Source organism: Leptinotarsa decemlineata, unplaced genomic scaffold (assembly GCF_025532065.1).
Source record: "Leptinotarsa decemlineata unplaced genomic scaffold, Ldec_3_MD MMD2_tig00001019_RagTag_RagTag, whole genome shotgun sequence".
Taxonomy (NCBI): Eukaryota; Metazoa; Arthropoda; class Insecta; order Coleoptera; family Chrysomelidae; genus Leptinotarsa; species Leptinotarsa decemlineata.
Genome location: NW_027412557.1, coordinates 190390 through 216719, shown reverse-complemented (window position 1 = coordinate 216719; position 26330 = coordinate 190390). Strand labels below are relative to the sequence as shown.

Here is a 26330-nt window from a genome sequence, read left to right as displayed (position 1 = left end):
TTTGGAATAAAAACATGTATGAATGACTGTGATATACAAGAAACTGAACCAGGAATACGAAAGAATTCCTACAGCAACAAATATATCACTGGTACGAAATGCCAGTAAATAGCCAAACGAAAAGGTTAATGAGTCATATTCAAAAAAAGCTGAACAGCTTCTAGAGTCGAACTAAAACGACCGGATACTGGTAACGGGACTTTTTTCTGGGCAGTGTCCTATATCAAGTTCTTGTCCGCAAAAGTCTAAAGTTGATTGAATAAGTAACACTAATGCCATGTGAAATAAAGGAATTGCCCCCAGAAAATTAATTCATTCTATTAGAAGTCTGTTTTTCGGAGTAAAGGAAAAAATATTGTGTATTTTAAGGATACATCCATCCAAAGTCGAACGAAACCGTGTTTCGATTCCATTTGATGGATCTTTTGCCCTAATTGTTCGAAAGTTGGGATCACAAGCTAATTGCACACGCCGTAGTATCCGATTTCCAGAGCGCAATACTAAATTTTAGAACTCGGTAATAAAAAATAGAATGGTAACGTTTATACATATGAGTATATCTATATTTCATCGTTGTCGACAACTGCTGAAACGTGATAACACGCAGAGCTTTTTTGCATTCATACGAAATGTCATTAACTCATATCTAGATTTGGATGTCGCGGACAAACACAGTAGACCATTGTATTATTTAAATGGGACGCATACTGTACTTGTTAAAGAGATAAGCGCTGTTTATGGTTCCACTGGTGTTTGTTGAATTTCGTCTGTATTAAATTCAACGGTCAGCATGAGTCACCCGCCATTCCACTCGTTGATAAGTAGGTCACATTTTGGAGTACAACCCGGGTCATGAAACTGGTAGGCAGGTTGCGTCTTCAGTACGATACACTTAATTGAATATTTCACGAACTAGGATTTTTCTTCACCTCCAAGAAAATATTTTCTTGGGATTCAGAATCCTAGACCAGTCTCAGAGAAATATCACTATGGCAAGGGCTTCCAACGTTATTACCAATCATATCCATAACACATCTCACCATACAACAGTGTTTCGAAATTTATTATTAAAGTCAAAAAAATTTTTGAAAGAAAACCCAAATTTAATCTTAACTTCTTCAGACAAAGGCAATATCACAGTGGTTATGGAAAAAGAATAGTATATAAATTTGTCAAATGAGATCATCCTAAATAATACATCATATACAGAATTAAATAAAGACCCAACAACCTCCATTCAAAGAAAATGTAATACCTTCATTAAAGAACTTAAAGTTAGTAACTATATTGATGAAATAACAAAAAAGAAACTTACTTGCTATAATGGTATCGCTCCGAGGTTCTATGCTTTACCCAAAATACATAAACCTACACTATCGGTGAGACCTATTGTAGCCTCTATAGGTGCGCCTACTGAGGCTCTAGCCTCCCTTTTAACTAGTATTTTGACCAAAGCATATGAATATGACAATGACTACTATATAAAAGATTCATTTGAAGTAACAGAAAAATTTAATAACACTACTTTACCTCCAAACTATATCATAGCTAGTCTGGATGTAGTCTCCTTATTTAGTAACGTCTATTTAGAAGCATGTCTGAGATCAATCCATAAGAATTGGAGCAACATAAGTAATCATTGTAACATTGATGAAGAAACCTTTTCCAAATTATTAACCTTCCTTTTTAACAGCACATACTTTTCCTTCAATAACAAATTTTATAAGCAAACCTTTGGAACTCCCATGGGAGCATCTATTTCTCCAATATTAGCAACATATGTGATGGATGATGTATTGGACACAGTATTACCAGTATTATCCTTTAAACCTCATTTTTTGAAAAAATATGTAGATGATATCATAGTTTCACTGCCTCATGATGGCATCAATGAGATTCTTGACACTCTCAACAGTTACGACCCATACATTCAGTTTACGATAGAAACAGAAGATAACTTGCAGTCAGTACCATTCCTGGATACAAAGTTCATCAGAACAACAGATAACAAAGTCTTAATTGACTGGTACAGAAAACCTTGCAGCTCAGGTAGATACATGAACTACCTATCGTATCATAAACATTCGATGAAAGTGAACTTGGTCAAGCAACTGAAAAATAGAGTGCTAAAAATCTCTGACATAAGCTTCCATAAAAAAAATCTTAAAATTCTTGCTAATCTTTTCATAGAAAATTCTTATCCAATCCGTTTGATAAATAATATTTTGTTCAGTACACCAACATCTCTGGAAAACTATAATTTAACTTCCAATTTAACCCTCCCTGTCAATGACAATATAACTAGTGATGCTCCAGCCCAATTCATTTTTACATCCTTACCTTTTATCAAGGAGATCACTCCCAAACTATCTAGGATTTTTCAAAATTTACCTAACATTAAAATAGCCAATAAAACGGTACTTACCATTAAATCAATCCATAGCAAAGTCAAGGACAAGGTCCCTCTAATAAACCAAGTGAATGTTGTGTATAGTATTCCGTGTCAATTATGTGACAGGATATATATTGGCCAAACTTCACGATCATTAGGTGCTAGAATTACTTCGCACAAAAGTGACTGTAGATTACATCCAGAAAGATGCTCTTTAGTAGACCATGTGAATAATTTGGACCACCTTATGAATTATAACGCAATGAAAGTATTAGCCACTGAATCAACCTCAGTTAAGAGGTCCTTTCTAGAAATGTCTTACATTTTTGAAAATAACAATTGTATGAATAAAAAAACAGACATTAATCACTTGAGTGAAATTTATTCCTACTTATTGACTCTAGATAAAAGCTTTTACAAAAACAATATCAATTTAAACAATTCCATTGTATAATATATCTTAAATTTAATCTTTCATAATAATTTTACCAAACATAAATTTTACATTATACACTAGAGTACACTTGGTACTCCTAGTGAGAGCATATAAGTTTTATCAATTGACAGATGTCACTCTGGCATTTTAACGTTCTATTCTCAGACTCGTTCATTTGAATCCTGCACGCATGGTATGAATAACGGTCTGACGAATAACAATATTTTAAAAAAATAATCTCAAGCATTTAGAATTGTGTATCAAGTTTCATCTTCTCCAATGTATCAACATTTTTTCTTTAACATCAATGTAACCATCCTCACATAAGATGTAAGTCATAAACAATTAATATTTTTGATTTTACCTTAAAACTTATATTATTGTAGTTTCCCTGATGATGGAAATAAAATTTTCCGAAAGCTTGGACTAACTTAAAAGAGTACTCATTTACTTGCTGCAATACCCCACTATCCAATAGTTTATATATATATATATATATATATATATATATATATATATATATATATATATATATATATATATATATATATATATATATATATATATATGAAATCTAGAAAGGTTAATGCAGTCAAGCTGCTGGAAAATAATTCCATGAAAATCAAAAAATAAATAGATAAGTACTCTTTGATCATTCCCATATTGATTTCAATTTAAGAGCCACCGGTATACAGCTGTTTCAGCCTATTGGGCATCGTCAGTACCGGGCAGGCGGTCCTCGATTGAAGACAAAATGAGAAAAAACCAAGAAAGTACTTGATAAAAATAGCTGCGTAAACGCAAGCGAAACATAAGTGGAAGCACCTATTGGTGTGACACCCAAGTCAACTTGCCAAGTTTTTATGTCAGTGTTGGTGTTTTGACCAATCAACCGACAACTGCGGTAGCAGAAATTTGGGAAGCTAACCTGAAATGCCATCGGAAAACGAATCCACATGTTTCTAGAAATGATATGAAATCTAGAAAGGTTAATGCAGTCAAGCTGCTGGAAAATAATTCCATGAAAATCAAAAAATAAATAGATAAGTACTCTTTGATCATTCCCATATTGATTTCAATTTAAGAGCCACCGGTATACAGCTGTTTCAGCCTATTGGGCATCGTCAGTACCGGGCAGGCGGTCCTCGATTGAAGACAAAATGAGAAAAAACCAAGAAAGTACTTGATAAAAATAGCTGCGTAAACGCAAGCGAAACATAAGTGGAACCACCTATTGGTGTGACACCCAAGTCAACTTGCCAAGTTTTTATGTCAGTGTTGGTGTTTTGACCAATCAACCGACAACTGCGGTAGCAGAAATTTGGGAAGCTAACCTGAAATGCCATCGGAAAACGAATCCACATGTTTCTAGAAATGATATGAAATCTAGAAAGGTTAATGCAGTCAAGCTGCTGGAAAATAATTCCATGAAAATCAAAAAATAAATAGATAAGTAATCTTTGATCATTCCCATATTGATTTCAATTTAAGAGCCACCGGTACTGACGATGCCCAATAGGCTGAAACAGCTGTATACCGGTGGCTCTTAAATTGAAATCCATATGGGAATGATCAAAGAGTACTTATCTATTTATTTTTTGATTTTCATGGAATTATTTTCCAGCAGCTTGACTGCATTAACCTTTCTAGATTTCATATCATTTCTAGAAACATGTGGATTCGTTTTCCGATGGCATTTCAGGTTAGCTTCCCAAATTTCTGCTACCGCAGTTGTCGGTTGATTGGTCAAAACACCAACACTGACATAAAAACTTGGCAAGTTGACTTGGGTGTCACACCAATAGGTGGTTCCACTTATGTTTCGCTTGCGTTTACGCAGCTATTTTTATCAAGTACTTTCTTGGTTTTTTCTCATTTTGTCTTCAATCGAGGACCGCCTGCCCGGTACTGACGATGCCCAATAGGCTGAAACAGCTGTATACCGGTGGCTCTTAAATTGAAATCAATATGGGAATGATCAAAGAGTAATTATCTATTTATATATATATATATATATATATATATATATATATATATATATATATATATATATATATATATATATATACATATATATATACAAAATGTGCCAAACTAAACGACTATTATAAGAAAACAAGTATATCTGAGGCACCAGTCAATCTAATAATGACACTAATGATCTATTTTCAAATATGACACAACCTCTGACGGATGCACAAAACTCTTAACGAAAGTTCGAAATAGATGAATACTTCAATCTAGCATACCACTATTATAATTATCATGCAGTCATTATTCACTGTGGTTCTGGCGTTGAATTTGGTCATTATTACGCCTTGGTCAAAGACGAAACGGACTGGTTTAAGTTTGACGATAGTCGTGTCACGAAATGTTCTGGGGATTTACCTATTGAATTTATTGAAGTCTCTGGAGACACCCTAGATTTTGTTTTATAAAAGAGAAGACATTGGCAGATCGAAAGCTTCAGATGATGTGGTGTTATAGGTTTTTCCTGGTTTTCCTGCAGCTGAAAAAGCAAATGCGCCACTGGAATCAATGAAGTCGCCTAGGAGCGCCAAATTATTTTTTTTTTGTTTCATAATTTCATGATTTATATTACTTTCTTCGTTAATAATTATAATTTATGCTTGAATGGTATTGTGATGTAGTTACAGTTTCTTCATGTTTCTTTTTGGGGTTTTAAACCTTCCACAATCACCAAAGTAAATTAATGTAGATCAACAGGGAATCTGCCCACGTGTAATTAAAGATGAGAAAGTGAAAAGTTTATCCCGAAAAGTTAATGCGAAATATAAACCTCTGAATAGTTTAATAAGTCATCAAATTGTATTTGTTTTTCTAATATAAATTCATGTACAGAAATAAGTTATGTTTCATAAATAAAAGATTGTAACTTTTCGGTGTCAATTATTAATATTTCTCCTTCATTAAAACTAAACAGTTTCTTTGTTTATAGATTTTTTCGTTTTTGAATTATGGGAGGTTGTTAAATCGATAGTATTTATTTTATCTAGTGATTTTCCATACTAGAAATTTTCTAATGAACTGAAGTAGATTTCATTTCAGTAGATTAGAAAAATAGTGATATCGACTCGTTATTAGTTTTTCTAAGATATCCTTTAGTCTTTTCAGTATTTTTGAAAATGTAAACCTTCTGAAAAGACTGACAAAATTTGTTCTATCGAAATGTGAATGGGTGGAACTTTCCGCGACAAAATCGGGTTTATATAGATGTTATGGAATACATCTAGTAATATTGTTCTATGAGAAAATATCCACAGCGAAGCTATTTTTCAGATCTTATGATTTTTTCAATCGAAATAATATAAGGGATGATTGAGGATTGAGTTCTTTATCGATCCTATACATGCGCCTTCATAAGGAAATGTCGTCAACCTTTCTCACTCAGGCTTGTCTTTTGAGGATAGTCGAATCCAGCAACACATTTGTGGTCCAGCCTAGCACCACTAATGACACCTACGGCTGGTTGAAATAGCGCTATCTGATGGTGGATCATAAATGCGTTATATTTGGGCTTTACTTTTCAATTAGTTGCCTTGCAGTAAACGATAGAGACTTAATGTTTGATTTTCGAGGATTGAGTTCTTTGTCAATCCAATAGATGGCGTCTTCGTAAGATGAGAGGTCAGTGACCTTTATATAGAAGTAATGGAACATGCTGAATACTATCGTCCCATGCACAAATATCTCCGGCCATGTTATTCCACTTTATTCGAATCAAATACTTGTAATTATTGCATATTATTATATTATTGCAAGATATTATTGTTGGTTTTTACCTGGGTTATTCTTCTTGATTGACCTCTTTTAAAGGGAATAAAATCTATATAGTAGGAAGCAGATCGAGTAAGGTCGGCCGACTTCCGAACACTAAACAGCAATCACCAGATGATGACAAATGAGACTTTGTCGAAACGTCTTGAGATCAATCTCATTGAAGATAATAGCACAGAACACGGATCAAAACCCAGAAACCAGTTCAGAATGGACAAAAAAGTTTTTGGCTTTCTACTTCTCCATCTTTATACATAAATTGTGAGAAACTGCCGAAGGAAAGAAGAAAACTATTCAGTTCAAAATGAAATCCTCGCAAAGATATGTAGATGATATACAGAAGCTACTTTCAGATACAAACTGGAAAGAAAGGCTACTTTCACATAAACAATGTATTACACGAAAAAACGTTCGAAACATCTATTTTTAAAAAAACATATACGAAAATTATCGGAAGCTTTTTTGCCCAAAAACTAATCTCCCCTACAAAAATATACCCCTTTCAATTCAACTAACTGTTAACTTTTCAAAATATACCTGTACATTGAACACGACAGTGAGACGATATTTCACTCAACCTAAAAACTCTTTTTCAACAAATTTGGTTTGATGGGATTGTTATTACTCAAATAAATCAGCCTAATTATATTGGTTTTTTGATTGCATTATTTCAGGCATTCACTTCAGCCGTAATAAATAATGAAACATAATTTCTATCCGTCGGTATTACCTTATTGAATCTGTGAAAAGCCGTACACGGTGATTTAATTTAAGAAGGAGGAAACAAATTATAGTAATTCATTTTCAAATGCAACTCTAGAAACTACATTAACGAAGAGATTGCAAATTGAAACCACATCATAAACATAATCTCCCTTTATGCTAACTAAATACGACTTACGAAAAGAGAAAAGTTAATTAAGAAACACCAAATAAAAATCACTGATGTTGATTGACTGAAAGTGAAACTAGAAACGAAAAGTTGAATAACCTGGGTGTTGAATGTACATAAGTTTATCCAAAACAAGCACTGATCCCAAACACCAGAACTGCAACACATTTCTTGACGCCAAAGTTGGATATGAAACGCATGTCGAAAAAAGTTTTGCAGTTCTGGTATTAGGGAAAGTGCATGATTTGAATTTATTCTACGCCAGAGGTTCCAGATCTACCTTTTATAAAAGTTAATAATTAATGAGGCAGATAATCAATTTATATACCTGAAAAAGTTTTATGAAACTGCAACCTCTGCAATCTCAATACAATAATATCCTTTAATGAAAGTAATACTCAACCTTGAAAATGAAAAGTTTTATTATTTTTTTCTACTATACTTTAAATCAATTCGATTTGATGCAGAATTTCGTTTTAAAGGATTCCTTATACGATATCATTAACGACATTAGAAATAGTAAGTTAGAAAAGTCTGTAAAAAGAAAAATAAGTTACTGAAATCTAGAGAGAGAAAAATGATTCATTTGAACGACTGATATTTGCATTCGTGAACTTTTAAAAATTGAAATTGATTCATCATTAATGTGTTTCATTGTTTAACGACTCCTATATCAACCTATATCAATGTTAAATGACGGTTTTTAATGATTAAATAAATAAATGTTGCAATATATCGCGATTATTTTATCTAGATTATATCGAAAGTTAGTAAGATTGCTGCCTGCTTCAAAAAATGTCTCTTACGTTTCTGAATGAAATAATACAGAAAAAATAAAGAAACTAATTGAATGATACAAATCTGAAAAACTAATAGAAAATCTTAGGGCAGATTGAATTGATATTTTTTTTTAAATTACATTATCAATATGTTCACTAACTATACTGATCTAAAATTATGTATGTATTAAGTATGTAAAGTTGCCATTCCACTTTTCTATCAGTTAATATCAGAATGACACATGAGGATTATAATCTACATCGCTGTGAATGAAAATACTTTTTTCTAAAAGTAGAAGTTTTTCAGTAGGTACATTAAACACCGAAAATTTCAATTCGAATACAGAATGGATCCAGACCAATTCCAATTTTTTTTAAAGGCGTAGGAGGGCCACCAATTTTCTTGAAAAAAAATTCACTGAATTCTGAGATTGAAGTATAAACTTTATAACAAATAAATACACATAAACATATACTGTATAAAATAGTATATTTTTCATCCACCACCTTCAAACAAACGTCTCATCATTCACATAATTCTTTGTGTAATTGAAAATAACATCTACAAAATTGACCATGCCACAAAGTACAACCGTCAAGATCACTAAATTTTCCGTCGTGTTCGGTAGTATGAAAAACGCGGTGTTCAAAGAGTTTTTGTCTGCCTACAAATAGAAATTTTTTAATAATAATTTTGTTGAAACCCGACTAAAATGTCGAAATTTCGTGGCAAATTCAGAGTTTAAACTCTGCACTGTATAAATTTTCGTTTTTAAACTCTGTTTTTTTTTACATTCCGAGTTCAATCTCGAATTTTGGTAAATTTTTAGTGTAATCTTGGAAATTTAATCAATTTCCACTTCAAGCTCACACTTTTACGATTAGAGAAAAGTCATTTGTGGTTCTGCTTCGCCTTCGTAGTTTTTTATGACATTTCAAAAACGCAAAAAAATTTGTAGTTCCAATAAGTAGCATCGTTACAGGCCGAACTGCCGAAATTTTTGATAGTATTTCACGTTTCAAAAATTTCAACACACGAAAAGAAACGTTTGTCTGCTTTCTAGAACGATTGAAAACTGTTTATACGATGAAAAGTGTCACAGACATGTTAGCATTGGTTCACCTCATTATAATTAATTGAGTGCATTTTTGGGTCCTGAAAAGCCAGTAAAACTCACCATGGCAACAAAAAAAACTCACCCAGTCATTCAAAAATCTTGATACTCAAGAAAAGTGTTGTTACTGTCTAAAATTATTTTCTGAACAAAGTATTTCCAAAACAGAGTCTTATTCCGATGACATTATATTCCACGGTTCAACATTGGAAGAATGCACTTGAAACCACCGGTTGTATCTTCAACGTCTTTCTCAGCATGACCTACATCTCAACAAAAATTAATGAATTTTTTTCGATTTAAAAATTGAATATTTCAGGCATGTGAAGAAAATCAATAAGATAAACATGTTTTCATCGAAAGACTTGAAACGCCCTAAAAACCTGATTTATCTAAAACGACCTTTCCCTTTTATTGTTTTGGGTACGAACAGTTAGTTTCGAAACAGCTTTCCTGAAGTTTAAAAGCGAACTTCGCAGTGACTTTTTTCTTACACCATTCAATCCGAATTTGCCACTCATACTGTAAAATAATTCCAGCCCGACAGGTGTTGCTGCAATTTTAAGCCACATCATCAAAATATTACTGGAGTTTTTCCCAATACCAAACCGTTATTTTAAAACCTCGACACGTGTTTCCATCACCAAGTGAGCATCTTCAAGAGGAATATTAAACTGACCAATTGATTTTGCTTCACGCTGTCTTGCCTCGACTGTGAGGTTCTTGCTATAGTTTTTGGTCTTATTCAAACTCATCACTAATAAATAGATATTACATCATCATAAAGCACTTCCACAGATGACATTAGCATGTTTTCTTCGAATCGGATCTTTTCCATCACGTTTTAATTACTCTTAGATGAAAAAAAGTACCAAAAATCAAAACGTAGATTGTGTATCGAGAGCTCTTACTCAGCAGTCTACAACTTCTGACAAGCTGGTTGGTGAGCAAGTGTACCAGTTTTAAGATGAGACAATTTTCCAGATCTCTGGAAATTTATTCAAATCCATGAACATCAAGGAAAAAAAATCCAGATCCAGAGCTCAAATTTCACAAGAACTTCACTAAAATTCATCAGATTCCGAAATAGATTCCGAATATACACTGATCAACGGTATTGTTTTTCGACATGATCGAATTTTAGTTCCAGGTTATTTGCGTCCAAAAATTCTAAAAGATAATAACTACATCAGACTCTTCTTAGAAGCAACTTGCACTCTTTATGTCTACTGAAAGGTTGAATTCAAAACAAAAATGTACTCTCAACTTCTTCTACAGTATCACTGTTGGAAAATATATTTGTTTCACATGGATACTCACAAGTCATTGTATTAAGAAATTCACCGATTTTCTATATACCTGCTGCAAAGCAACCTGGATGTTTCAAAAATTCATTGCACCCGGACAAAAACCTATGAATGGTCTTTCAGAACGCAACGTTTGAACTCCGAAAAATTAATTAAAAGCTGCGATAGAAAAAATTACTCATCGAAGAAATGGTGCAGAATATTAAATTGATTGCTATTTTCCTTACAAACCACAACCAAACCAAATTCCTACGAAATCCTGCCGTTTTTTTCAATTGACAGAGAAAGTCCAGATCAGATTATTCAAATCGTTGTATTTGGTGGTTGGAAAAAGATAAAATGAAGTTATGGGTTACAGGTTCACGTCATTACTTAGTTGTATTGGCTTTCATAAAATCGTTGAAACGACATATCAATCAACCTCGATCAATAATAACCAAGTCGTTCTGAAGGCTTTGAGATGGGTTCGAATAGATGAAAATTTTGATTTTCGGACATTTTTTGTGATATTCCACGAATAAGTAGGGGAGAGACTATCGTTATTTCAAAAATTACAGTATATGGAGTTGTCACTTCACTTTAATTTCGATTAATGTCGGAATGGAATATGAAAATTGTTCTTCACATTGATGTAAATAAACATCGGTTTTACTGAAAATAGAAGTGTTTTTAGTAAATGACTGATACTTTGTTAGGTGACTAGGAGAAAGGCATTTGAACGAATGCATTTCCCGTTATGCATTTTGCAACAGACCTACCTTCTGGCATAAAAAGGCATGGCAAAAAAATTGAATTAGAAATTATAATCATTCGCTGACATGTTCGCGTCCCGAGATAATAAATAGTCGTTTGCAATCCTGTACAAGTAAAATATTCATTCTCGTTGTCATGAGATGATGACTCAGACATGCTAACAGATAAATCAAAATGTCTCACTCGGTAAAAGTTAGGATTTGTCATTGTTGAATGAAGGGATGCAACAATATTTTTGTGCAATAACAACGCGACGAATTATGTTGATGAACTCGAAATTTTCAAAAATCGATCATAAACATTTTTCAAAATTAAGCTACGAATTTTTAATAAAATGTGTTGCTAACAATAAATTTAGCTATGCCGAAATGTTCGGAGTAATCAACAGAAGCTAAAATGCAAACCGCACAAACGTGTTTCTAACTTATTTGCCTAAAACCGAAAGCAAGAATTGACAACATTTGATTGCATACTTTATTAGGTACCTTACACGTTCAGTAATAATTTCATTACCTGGAAATAGTGACATTAATAATGAACGTGTAAAGGTAAAAAACTGGAATGATCGCAAGTATTGCAGCGGTAATGAAGCGTATCCGGATATTTTGATATTCGAGAATAATTCATGGCAGGGGAGGGGATATTGTCAGTACTAATAATAGTGTAGAGCGAGGGCATCATCATTTAATTAACAGTTCAGTATTTCAGTGTGCATATTATAGTTTGTAAAAGCCAAATGGAATAAATTCATTATTTCTATTGCGGCATATATTTTATGAAAATTCCGAAACACATCAAATTTAAATTATAATTTGGCATACTCCAACGGAAAAATGCTACCCCTACCTTCAACCCCCGTTGAATGACAGGTACAACCCCCAACTTTTTAAATGGGAAGTATAGGTTTGTGATATATCGTTTAAAAGATCTCTTCATTCTCTATTCAAAACTGGTATCACTTTCAAGTTTATTGCACCAATTAAAATAAAATAAATGAAAATCATGTGTTTATCAAAATTTGATAAAATACACTCAAAACTAATTGCAATATACTCAAAACTCATTTCATGTTGAGGTATTGATAATAAGAAAGTAAGCAAAAACCATAGCAATGTTCTTGTGAGTATTTTAATTCAAGTTTAAAGTTCGTTAACTTCAAGTCTGACAAATTGTTAGATTAACGGAAATGCATAAAATAACAGTTTTACAAATGATTGGTTACGGAGATAAAACCCGAACACAACAGGAAGAAGCTTGCCTATTTCATAAGAAATTTCCTAATTTACCGCTCATATTTCAAGGAACAATAAGCAAAACAGAGAAGCAGTTTCGCGAGGTTGGTCATGTGGGACAGATAAAAAAAGCGGCTGTCAATACAATTAGTGATGAACTCAAATTAGATGTGATGCTTGAGTTTGAGGAACACCCACATACATCGAGTAGACAGGCATTCACTACATTCAATGTTAGCCATACATCGATATTAAACGTATTGAAAGAAAATAAAATGTATCCCGATAAAATGATACCTACTCAGGAGCTCATGTAAGACGATTTTGATAAAAGAACTCATTTTGTGAGCAAATGATGGACATAACAAATATCATCCAATTAGAAGAGGTTATGTTTTCTGATGAGTGTAGTTTGTCTCTTAACGGTCAAGATGATCGGCAAAATTGCCGCTACTGGTCAACGGAAAATCCTCACTGATGAGAGAAGAACACACGCAATACCCTAAAAAGGTTAGTGTTTGGGAAGAGATTGTAGGAAACCATATCATTGGTTCCTTTTTCATTGAGGACAACTTGAATGGCGATAATTCTTTGTCATTACTTCAAAATGATGTCATTCCAAATTTAGTAAATTTATATCCTGATCCAGGAAACCCTCAAGTTCCAGTGAATACGATATGGTTTCAGCAGGATGGAGCACCACCACATTACCAAGTTAATGTCCGGCAATACCTCGTACAACATTTCCCAATCGGTGAATAGGGAGGCGAGGATCGATTGAATGGCCAGCGCGATCATCTGTTCTTTCATCATTACATTTCTTTTCATGGTGATATGTGAAGAGCAATGTGTACAAAACTAAACCCTCAGATTTGAATGACTTAAATATATCTTTTAAATCTGTTTTTCCGTTAATCAGCTGTCGCCCCCATACGAACGACAACTCTCAGAACTTGAGAAACTTGTGCGAGCTAAGGACTAACGAGGTCTCAGCTTTTAACGTGTGATTCCTAACATGGGTGCAGAATCATCCCAACTTCAACCAGATAAATTCTCTCGAGAAAAATATCTGGTCGAGGCAGGAATCGAACCCACGGTCTTCCGATCGTGAGTCAGGCGCACTACCACCGCGGCCAATTCCACAACTTAAAAGAACGAATAACGCTTGCGATTAGGTCGGTCACGCCTGATATGTTAAATAATGTTAGAAGACAGTTTTATTTGAGATTAGGATGTTGCCAAGACGTTCGCGGTGAACATTTTGAACATCTACTTCAACATCCATAGTTCTTTTTCGTATTCTACATTTCATTACATTTTAGTTTTTGAATGTATTTTATCGAATTTCGATAATCACATGATTTTAATTTATTTTATCTCAATTGTTGCAGTGAACTTGAAAGCGATAACATTTTTGAATAGGAAATGAAGATAACTTTCAAACGATATACCACAAAATTATACTTCCCATTTAAAAAATTGGGAGTTGTACCTGTCATTCGAAGGGGGTTGAAGGTAGGTGTGGCAGTTTTACGTTGTAAAATGTCAAATTATATTTTACATTTGACGTATTTTGGGAGTTTTTTTTAAATGTACAGTAACCGAAATAATGAATTTATTCCATTTGGCTTTTACACACAGTATAAGTACTTCACAGATTTCAAGAACAGCTGTACCCATTGAAGCCGGTGACATTGCAACTGAACACTTCAATGCTTCAAAGCATCTTCTCGTGGCTAGGTATCTCAAAGTTAAAGTCACTTTTTCATTAAATGGTTAGGAATCACACGTTAAAAGGTAAGACCTCGTTAGTCTTTAGCTCGCAAAAGATTTGACTTCTGAGGGTTGTCGTTCGTAGGGGTGCGATAGCTGGTTAACGAAAAAACAGATTTTAAACATTTTTTCAACTGGTAAACTGTTCCACATAACCGTATTTTTTCGTGTTAGAATTGGTTGGACAATTCACAATATTTTATTGAAAGTGTCTTCGTCCATAAGAAAATGGTTTTTATAATCACTCATTTCCTTCGTATTACTTATTTTCTTCAGTAACACTAAATGTGAATGATTTTTGCGTTTTGTCTACCATTCCTTCATCCAGTATCTAAGTTTAGCAGAACGGTTCATACATAATGCAATAACTATAACTAGACATGTTTTTTTAATGTTAACTTTTATATATCATCTATACACCACTGTAGGTAATAACAGACGGTCTTTAATGACTTTATTACCAGATTTTTGTTTACCTGTGACCTGTGACAATGTGCGGGTTCGCTAATCTGAAAACCGCGATGATTGTGAATTTCCGTATCGTTTAGATTCGGGAACTTGTTGCATGCCAAGGAATGATTTGAAAACGTCGAATCATTTTTACCTAGTCTAAAGGGCCTTTCGTGTTCAGCATAACGTTTTGAGAAATTTCGGCCACATTTTCCCACATAAACACTATTACACTCCGGAAACTCAAGCTTATAAACTCCAGTGTCCGGAGTGTAATATTGTTTATGTGGGAAAATGTGGCCGAAATTTCTCAAAACGTTATGCTGAACATGAAAGGTCCTTCAGACTAAAGCAGATTCAAATCCAAGATAGAGTGGATGTAAACATTGACTGACCTACGCACGTGATATTGAAAATCCCAAGAATTGGCCAGGGTCGTATTCAGAACTAACATCTTGTTGATCGCAAATGCTGTATCATACTTAGGAAAACTTTTTCATAATAACGAGTGAAATGCACAAGTGTTGCAGTTTAACGGGAAAAATGCAGATAATATGTGTAATATAAAAAGATTTTCACTGGATTTTTCACAGCGAACTCAAGCATTATATGAAAAGAGACGTAATTATTTCTGTATTGATAATTTTTATTTTATGTAAAATCAAAAGGAATATTAATCAAAATTATTCAACTGGATGAATTTGTCTCTTCGTCAGTAGTGTCATCCTCACCAATCTGAATTATCAGTGGCTCGATTTGTGCCTCTATTATGTTATCAAGTTTCCACATCTTTGTCTCGACTTCCGATATCACATGCCGAACACACTTCTCCCATTTCTCCACTGTGACTCTTTTCAAAGCCTCATCAAAAAGTTCTTTGAGATCTGCAAATTTGAACGTGGTGTTATGCTGAGCTACAGAATTCTTCACATCCGCCCATATTAACTCGATGTGATTGAGCTCGCAGTGGTATGGAGGCAGGCGAAGGACAATTTTGTTTTGGCCTGCTGCAATCTCATCGACTATACAATTTTGGTATTCAAGCTTGCGCTCCTTGACAATTTTTAGTAGCTGTACTCTTAGCATTGAGTCTTCAAAGCTAATATTCTTTGATCGCAGCCAATTTTGGATTTCAACCTTGTTTAAAGACGTTGTCGGAATCTTCTCTAACCGTCGCGAATAGTAAGGTGCATTGTCCATTACAATCACAGCACTATCCTCTAGATGGGGTAGAACTTTGGAAAACCACCGTTCGAAAGATTCACCGTTCATTTCTTCGTGAATCTCCAGTTTTCTTCGACTCAAAACACCACAACCCTTCAGCAACAAATCCATTCTCATTGCCGATATGACAAATAATAAGCCATTTTCCTTCATCTGAAATTATGAAGAGGTATGTAAGTAAATAAAACAAATACGAGGGTTACTTTTTATATATTGAGATTGAGGCAGGTCTTAATATAAATATAAGTTTACCTGATGGATTCGTTAATCCGGTGGATAGTGCATCTAGAAAGGCCCTCCTAGATGAGGTCACAGTTTCATCGACCCATACTTTAGGGGTAGTATGACCAGCATTAACCCAGGTTTCATCCATATAATAAATTGTTCTCTGTTGTTCCCTATAATATTTAATTTTTGTTAAATACTCTCTCCTCCATAACACAATTTCCTCTCTATCGAATAATAAACTATTGCGCCCTTGTTTTTTCCATACAAAATTCAAATGTTTCAATACTCTATGGAATGTTGACCGCTTAAAACTTGGCAATAAAACATCTTTATTTATTTCTGTGAGTACTTTGTCTATCGTGGGTATTTCATTTCTGAAAAAGTACTCATGCACTTTCCTCCTGATTGCATGTTTATCAGCATCATCTATTGATTTTATAATGATTTGACGATTCTGATTTGTATTCGGTTTGGAAAATGTATGATTCTGTTTATATTCCCGTAAAATATTGTAAATCGAAGCGCAACACACTCCAATTTTATCGAAAACATTTCGATACGACTTCGTTGACAGTTGATGTCTCAATTTCTTCCATCTCTTTCTTGAACACATTTAAAATCACCTTTTTCATCTCAACACTCAAATGTCTTTTTTTGGGTCGTTTCCTGGTTGTACTCAGAGGATAGCTCACAATGTTATCAGTAGTGTCTGTACTGGACATCTTGGATAACAATTTTAAACAATATACTATAACGCACGCCACACAAACACGCCAACGACTGATTACAACCCTGTGCTGGTACCGAACTCGTACCAAGAAGGCGAATTCACCAATGAACGCTGCGCTTTCCATCTGACACTGGGCGATCACTTGAACATCACGCTTCGGGTTTGTTTTGTTTTACTCTATCTTGGATTTGGATATAATTTAGGTAAAAATGATTGGATGTCTTCAAACGATTCCTTGGAATACAACCTCTTTCGAAAAAACAAAAGTTTCCGAATCTAAACAATACGGCAATTTTGCACTATGTAGGCAAGGATTGGAAACCCAAAAATTTGGAATCCTTGGAAATTCATAAGCATAGGCACTGCATGTAACCAACTAAATGGCCAAATCGACCTGAACTAATCGTTGGTTTTCAGATTAGCGTACCCACATTCTCACAGGTAAATACATTTTAGGAAAAGTCATTGAGGACCGTCTGTTATTACCTACAGTGATGTATAGATATATAAGGGTTACCATTGTTAATTATTTCAGTTTATTGTATTCGTTTGAAAATGTCCTTGTTAGTTGCAAATACAAGTGGTATAAAAACATAAAAAAAATTCATATCTCATTTTTATGAAAATTTTTTGCCAAAAAAATTATCCTATCGAAATAACCAATGAAACCATCATTACACTGATAACTACCCATGGATAGTTTTCACGGGTAGTTATCACTTATGTCATGACATTGCTAAGCAACCAACACAATAAAGTTGTTTGACATTTCAGTAATTCAATTTATTTCGAAAATGTCACTTCCTCGCTTTGGTGTTCAAAATGATGCGGCAATTGACAAAATCATTGAAGAAAATACACCAAAAAATACTGTCAATAGTAAAAAATACACTTGGAAAATATTTATGGAGTTATATCATTATACGAATTGTTCTTTTAATAACTGTGTGTTCAATAAATAATTTTGTTCGAATTTCAAAAAATTTTCTCGCCGAATATCCCTCGAACATTGATAAATAACTCATAATTTTATCACAACTTCCTCAAGCACGTTAATTTAGGTAACATCCCTCCGCCTTCGGCGTCGGGATGTTACCAAATAACGTGCTTTCGAAAACTGTGATAAAATTATTTCGTTAGTTATCAATGTCCTTGGGATATTATAGCTGATAATCTCCTACCACGTAGTAATGGCTACATCCATCAATTTTTCAAGTGAAAAAAGGTTATATTCTTTCTCTATTGTTGTGTCATGAGAAATATTTTGAGCATCTGAAAAGCTGAAGTTCATACGAAATATCTATTGTCCTAAAGAAACGAAATGACTAGATTTCAATTCAACCGGTTGGTAGCAGCATTCAATACACATGAAAACATCTTATAATATGTAGGTACTCGAAAAAGAAATGAAAAAAGTATATGCATTCTTTCCCTATTTCGATTTATAATATTATGCTGTGTCATGAAAAGTATTATAATCATTTGAATAGCTGAAGTTCACAAGACATATGTTATGTCCAAAATAAATAAAATGAGTAAACTTTAATTCAACCGTTATTAGCAAAAGAGAAAATGAAAAATAAAACTCACCTTTTGGGAATTCTGTTGGTATCCACATCATCGAACCCGAGTGAGCCATCCTGAAAAAAATATTTGTGAAAGAAACGTGGAATGAAAAGTGACGACAAAAGTTAATTTCGAAGTTCTTAACGTAAAATTATTTGTATAAGTCTAAAATATTTTCAGAGAAGTTGCATTGGTATGTAAATAAAAAAGAACAGTCCGCTCTGACTAAAGAGTAAACAATAAAAGATATCTATTAAAAACTCTTTTTCCACACCTGGACATTTCACGCTTTTCGCTAACCGAGTTAGCATCAAGAGATGACTGAGAAACATCATTCTGTTGTGGGAAATTGTTTTATTTTACATAATACTCACACTGAACTGTTATTCATGATTACGAAACGGAAAATAATTTTTCATCAATTCCCCAAAAAGAGAAAATAATGGCAAAAATACTACTTACTTTGAAGAAGCTCAATTTACGTCATTTTTCTCTACAATGAAAAAAGTAATATCAAGGAAAAAGTCTCTGCTCCAACTCCAATCTGATAGTTTACTACGCTACAACTATGCTCACCAGATAATAATATTATCATACCTTTGAAGGTAATTACGTTTGGAAATTTATGGAAAAGAGCTAACTATTTCATTTCCAAAATGTTAACAGTGACAGATATAAGTACAAGTTTTAATTTCGAAAATGCCAACTCACGAAAAAATAGGTATATTTTCACAGTGCAAATTTTACATATTCAATATGGTGATTGTGTTTCTTTTTCATATTTCAAATTTACATGTTAATTATTGTAATATTAATTTTAAGATGTATTATTGCATCTCACATACCAGCATTTCACGATTTATTGAGGGAAAAATACAAAAGTAGCCGAGCGGGTGTTGAAAACCAAAATTCAAAAACTTACAAATTGTATTTCATGAAATAACACCGTGATGTAAATTAGTCAGAAAAATTATTAATATTTTTGTTATTATGACTTCTTATCCGAAACGTGAAGAAAATTCAAACATTTTTAGTTCGGGAACCAAAACATATTTTCTTTCCGGCATTCTTGCATTCCGATAATGAAATCCATTTCCTGAATCTCAATCTTGATATAACTTATCATGTTATGACTATTTCCTCAATTAACAAAAAGATTATTCTAGTTTGTCGAAGATAGGAATCATGTCGATATTTCGTCGAGAGAACTTCTCCATAAAAGGTTGTGTGGAATCTCTCTCGAGCCATGCGTGTCAGAGAAAGCAGCCGGTTTTGTCTTGGTTTACTGAAGTTAATTCGTTGGAACGCTTTATGTAATTGGATTTGCTTGTTTTTGTGTCGTCTTGTTTTGTTTACTCATTCGTTAGAACTCTGGGAATGGCTGTGGGAAAGAATAACGTTGCTTTTTTTAAGTATACGTATATCATCGTAAAAGAAAATACAGGATGAATCACATAGAGAAATTGAGAGAAGAAATATTATACAAATATTGTCAATGATAATTTGAAAGGCATAAGACAATTTTATACAATAGCATTACAAAAAGTTTATTGAGCTCTCAAATATCAATCCAGGATTACCATAATGACCGAAATAACAAAACTACCATACTTTTTTATTGAACAAATCTAACGAAATGAACTTGAACGTTTAAAGTTCGGTTTGGCCCACTAATACGAAAGTTTTTCTTCCTTATTCAGAGGAATCGGGCAAATTACAGATATGTAGTTGGTTAGTACCTCGTCCATTAGATGGAGAATTCCGATTTTCAATTATGGAATATCATTGACTTTAGGTCGATGATGGCCACTACCTTGCACTGATGAGTGGCTAATGAGCTCGAAACAGGTCTGCAAGTGTGGCCCGTTCCAAAATTGGAGGTCGACTCTTTCAGTTGCATTGCCAATTGCATATGCAGAAAATGTTCTGTGAAGATTCCTGCACTGACGCGTGTCGGATATAATCCAACACCCTTCGTGGTATTAGCCAGGGAAGTAGTTGTTTTCTGATAGGTGTCAGTCCATTCAACCTACTGTGTAGGTATATTCGAGACTGGCTTGAACGTTTAGAGTTCATTTATTTAGATTTGTTTACTGCCAGTCTTCAAGCATAGCCCACTGACTAATAGGAAATACTTTTTTATTATTGAATTAACTTTGTTATATATAATGTCATTTCCTAAGTAGAAGGTCACATGATTCAAATTATTATTTTGTTTAGATTAAGCAGAATCTAGTCAGTATGGAAACGCTTGATGCAACAATTGTAAAGCGAAATCCTTATTGCTGTTTTGTAAACTGTCCAGTGGAAATCTCATGATTAAGTGTTACTTCAATAAATTAAACTTCAATAAACGAACTTCTTGGTTACTTCCTAACTAGAATTATCAACAATCAAGGTGTGTGATGAATAGAAGTCGCCCTCCGTGGCAAAAGGTTATCCAACCAATCTGACAATAATAAGAATATTCCTACGGCATCATTTTTATGATGTGGCAACTTACTTTTTGCAGACGACTTGAAGATCCTTTCATCTATCACAAGTTTAGAAAGCTGCTCTTATCTCCAGTCTCAATTAGACCTGATAGATAACTGGTGTCAAATCAATAAATTGGCAATGAATGTTAAAAAGTACAAAGTTTGCTCCTTTACACGTAATGCCAATATTATTGAGTATTTTTATAATGTCGAGGATACTGTCAAAGATCTAGGGGTGACGTTCGACAGCAATTTGACATTTGTTGGATACACAAATACTGTCGCGGCATCGGCTAGAAAAATGCTTGCCTCCTTAATAATACTTTATACATCTCTCAGTCGCTCCAAGTTAGAATATGCTACTTTGATTTGGTATCCTCTCTATAATGTACATAATGAAACCTTGGAAAATGTACAAAGGCGTTTTCTGAAGTTTTTTGCACTTAGAACTGATAGCGTATACCCTGCTAGAGGAACTGACCACCTCACACTACTTCAAAGATTCGGTCTGCTTTTCTTGGAGCAACGTAGAGTTTCATCAAGGATTGTTATGTTATACAAAATGCACCCTCGTTACTAAAACAAATCAACTTCAACGTACCTCAAGCTAATACATGTAGACAGTTCACTATCTATACCCCTTTTACTAGATTAAATCTTGGAAAAGTGTCTCTTATAAATTAGATGTGTGAAAATTATAATACCTACTGCAGTCAATGCGATATTAATTTCGATCCACTGAAGACCATATTATCCAAATTTGTCTGTCTTCATTTCATGTTATTTACAAATAGCATGTTATTGTCCTGTAAATGGATTCATCTGTTGCGCAATAAATTTTGTTTTTCTTCTTCTTGCTTCATTACTGTGACTTCTTCTCTTCTGCATCTGAACAACATTTACTAATAATTTCGATGATGATCTTCAAACAAGACTCAAACTCTGACGGAAGCAAGAAACTTTTTCGAAGGTTCGAAATAGATGAACATTTCAATCTAACAGACCACTGTTATAATATTCATGCAGTCATTGTTCACTGTGGTTCTGGCGTTGAATTTGGTCAGTATTATGCCTTGGTCAAAGACGAAACGGGCTGGTTTAAGTTTGACGATAGCCGTATCACGAAGTGTTCTGGCAATGTATTGAATCTATTGGAGCCTCTGAAGACACCCTACATTTTGATTTATGAGAGAGAGGACATTGGCAGATCAAGATCTTCAGATGATGTGGTGCTGCAGGTTATTCCGGGTTTTCCTGCAGCTGAAAAAGCAAATGCGCCCCTGAAATCAATGAAGTCGCCCCGAAGCGCCAATTAATTTTTATTGTTGTTTTTATTTTTATCGTTATTTTGAAGTAAATTTCGATATATTACAAAAAGTAGCCTTATGCGCCTGCCTTATTGTCTGAAGGCGATAAACTCAAAGACTGACCGAATGGATTTTCATACGGTTTCCACAAATGAACGGAGTGATTCAAGTAGACGGTTTGTGTGCATGTTGATGTGGAGTTAGTTAGTCACACTTTTCCACTCACAATTCACAACGTGCAGACTGTCGATGTTAGGATGGAGGTGAAATTGTAAGGGCTTTTTTTAATGACAGAACACAAGCACTACAGAAAAATCCTTAAGGCGCTCCGAGGGCGGTGCCTGTGCGAAAGTAGCGATTCACGTTGTATTTTTTGAATCGGTGGGGATTAAATTTATTTGGAGAAACATTTTCAGGAAATTTATTACACATACACGTAGTTCTCCCAATGAAAGGTTTTTAAACAGTGAAGTTCAAGGTGTATTGAGTTGAACCTCAAAACGATTAGCAGCCACAGTCCGTCGCGTATTTCTGATATTTACCGCCAATTCACTTGAACACCTCCCATGAAAGTGTATATAAAAAAGTGACAAATCTCCAACCTTTCTTCGATGTTCCAGACTATCAAGGCGGATGGCTTTTTTCTGAATGAAATCCAGCAGCTTCAGAGTATGCTAAGGGGCGGAGCTCCTTTTTTTGCATTTCTTGTATACCTATCCAATGAATGACTTAAAAACAACTCCCGTGAGCACAAAACATGACCTCACATGCCCGAACAAGTTTAGACATCTGACAGTTTTTGTCCATTAAGGGACGATAACTGATTAACAAAAAAAAAACACATTTTTTTTTCGAAACATTTCTACTTCCTCTGTGTTTTTATGATTTTTTCCAATGTTTGAACAACACCTGACAATCCAGCATGTATCTTCTTTTGAAGGTTTGAAATAAATTTGCCATCCTTTCTTTTTTTGTTGGGAAAAATTCTTCTGAATAAGACAATCCCATCTCACAGAAATTTCTCCATGTAACGGACCTCCAATTTCATTCAAATGTGAGGAATATTCTCCTAAGACTGAAACATTTTCAGAATCTCCAGGATCTACACCTTATGGGGGTTCTCAAGTATCCGCCTTTAATAACCGGTCTGCTTGACAATCTGCTACTACTGTCACATTTTTCAGTTGTTATCGGATACTGCAGATACTGCCAGATCTTTCAAAATTTTGAATAAACGTTTCAGATATGAAAGAGGTGACGACTTGAAAAACATGGCAATATCAATTACCCACCAAAGAATGATGGTTGGTAATTTTTTTCTAGAATCCAAAATTCCTAAGAACTTTTCGTTCTCTAAAGGTTGCAGTTTTTTTTTTTTCAAATATATCTCCACTCTTCCCGGAGTTTTTTGGCGACCTCTGTATTTCAAATTATGATACTTCATTTGAAAGATAATGTGAATAAGTCATTAGATAACCAACATTGAATAATGTACAATGTATGAACCCAATGTTCCCCAGAGACTGTCATATATGAGTATGAGTTAGTCTCTAAACGTTTTATGACATTTTGGAGCTACTTAATTCATGTATAATACCATCTCACTCAATATCCATCCATCTTGTTTGATTTATCTTGGACCCGGATGTCACGCAGGTTGCTATAGCTGCACCCGTGACGAAGTTGAGAGTTAGTCCTTGTAATCATAAGGTCTTCCGACGATGACACGAAATCGCAGTTGGCCCCTGATAGTAAATCCACTACACTTAGCTGTATCGTACTGACGAAGGCCAAATAGCCAGAAACACGTGTCTGCGGTTTACCCACCTTCCTATACAGGCTGATTCACGGTGGATGGCACATTAGACGTTTCTGGTGAACCAGACAACGGATCACTTTGAAAATTTAATGGAGGGCATATTCGGACATTCTCTAGCCAACTAAAATATTTTCGACAATGCGGTGTTGCCGCTTCTATTAGAAAGCAGTAGCAACTTTGATTTTTCAAATGGAACACTCTGTATATAATATTATTTTTGGAATCTCCAACAATTGCCCGACAACTTTTCTTGATATTTCCCTATACCTATCTGTTACCGTTTTCGAAATAAAAATTAATTTCAATTTTTTTCTTCGAAAATCATGACTTCTAAAAATGCCGATATCTTTTAGTTAAGAAGTACTATGATATCGAAATTTGGTTTGGAGTTAGGTGATACTTGGACACTTCCCACACGTCAGCCTAATCTCCGTTACTTCAATACAGGGTGGTAAAAAAATACAGTTTTTTCGTTTGCTTGAAAAAGTTGCTGAAATTTGATTATTTTAAATGGAACACCCTGTATATTATTGAAAATTCGGAAAGCTGCTGAAATTTGCTTTCTTTCTATGTATATCATACCTATACCTAACTAGTCAAGGTTCGGACTTATGAACATTTATTTGTGAAAATGTCCCTTCAGAATGGTATTTCCATTCGGTATTTGGTAAGCAGGCCATGATTACTATTTGACAGTAGCGTTGTGACATTCTCCTAATAATATCGACATTTTCGTCACTTCAGAAGTTGCAAATACCTTCAAAACGATGGAACAAAACTATTCAAACGAAGTTCTTATGAATTTGTTTATTATTTTTGGACAGTGTGACAAAATTATCAGCAGAACATGTAGAAAGTTCAATGAAATGTAACCGAATCTACCGCCAATGAACCTCAAAAAATTTATACGAATTCAGAACAATTTCAATATGTTTGGATAAACTTTAAAAAAGCACCAAGAAACTTGAAATTGGAAATATTGATATGAATAATTATAAAAAAGTAAAACAATCATGTGGAATATTTCAAAATATGTTCGAATCGCTGGCCGTTCACTTCCAAGCACTTTAAAATGCGGGTGTTGACTGCTTTCGTGGTAGCAGATCTGATTTCATTGGGATCCAAATCTTCAAATGTTTGGGCAATCCTTTCTAACAATTCATCTCTCGAACGCACGGGTATTTTGTAAACTTTTTCTTTAAACATTTCCCACAAATAAAAATCTAATGGATTAAGATCGGGTGAACTCGCTGGCCAATTCCATGGTCCCAAGCGCCTCATCCACCGATCGTCAAATAGTCTATCCAGTTCTGCGCTCACTTCTCTTGTGCAATGTGCAGGAGCTCCGTCTAGTTGGTACCAACAGTTTCGATAATCTTCGAGTGGCAGATTATCCACGAAACTTTCTACAGTATTCTCCAAAATATTCAGGTAGCTTCTGGATGTTAATGACTCCTCGTATATCACGTACCTCAATTTGTTGTCCATCAACATGCAGAAGACATTAAAACTAAATTTTTCTTGAAATCCGGCTTCTTTTGTGACGTGAGGATTTTCACTGGACCAATAATGATGATTTTTTCTATTGAAAATCCCTTCTCTCGAAAATTTCGATTCATCAGTCCAAATAATTTTATTTAAAAAAAGTGGATCTTCTTGAATGCGTGTCAACAACATTTCACAAAATTCTACTCTCTGTTGAGGATCTTGAGGCTTCATTGCTTGAATTTTGGTGAATTTATAATCATGCATTTTATGTCTTCGCAAGATTCTTTGAACCGATGAATATTTTATACCCAAATCTTCTTCAGCACTTCTTATCGATGACTCGGGAAATGCGTGAAAATATGCTAAGACATTAATCTGGTTGTCTTCGAAAGTTACGGGCCGAGGCAAGTTTCTTGGTGCTTTTAAAGTTGATCCAAATGCATTGAAATTGTTCTGAATTCGTATAAATTTCTTGAGGTTCATTGGCGGTAGATTCGGATACATTTCATTGAACTTTCTACATGTTCTGCTGATAATTTTGTCACACTGTCCAAAAATAATAAA

General features: G+C 34.2%; 1 protein-coding gene across 6 annotated transcripts in view; it reads right to left on the bottom strand.

Annotated features, from left to right (window-relative positions):
- Positions 1-26330, bottom strand: part of LOC111512666 (Protein phosphatase Slingshot) — a 389035-nt gene that overhangs the window by 269470 nt on the left and 93235 nt on the right. For all 6 annotated transcript variants that reach the window (XM_074175278.1, XM_074175275.1, XM_074175279.1 and 3 more), the window contains one exon: positions 18700-18749. In XM_074175278.1, coding sequence (XP_074031379.1) covers positions 18700-18749 — 50 coding nt within the window. The remainder of the gene's footprint in view (positions 1-18699; positions 18750-26330) is intronic.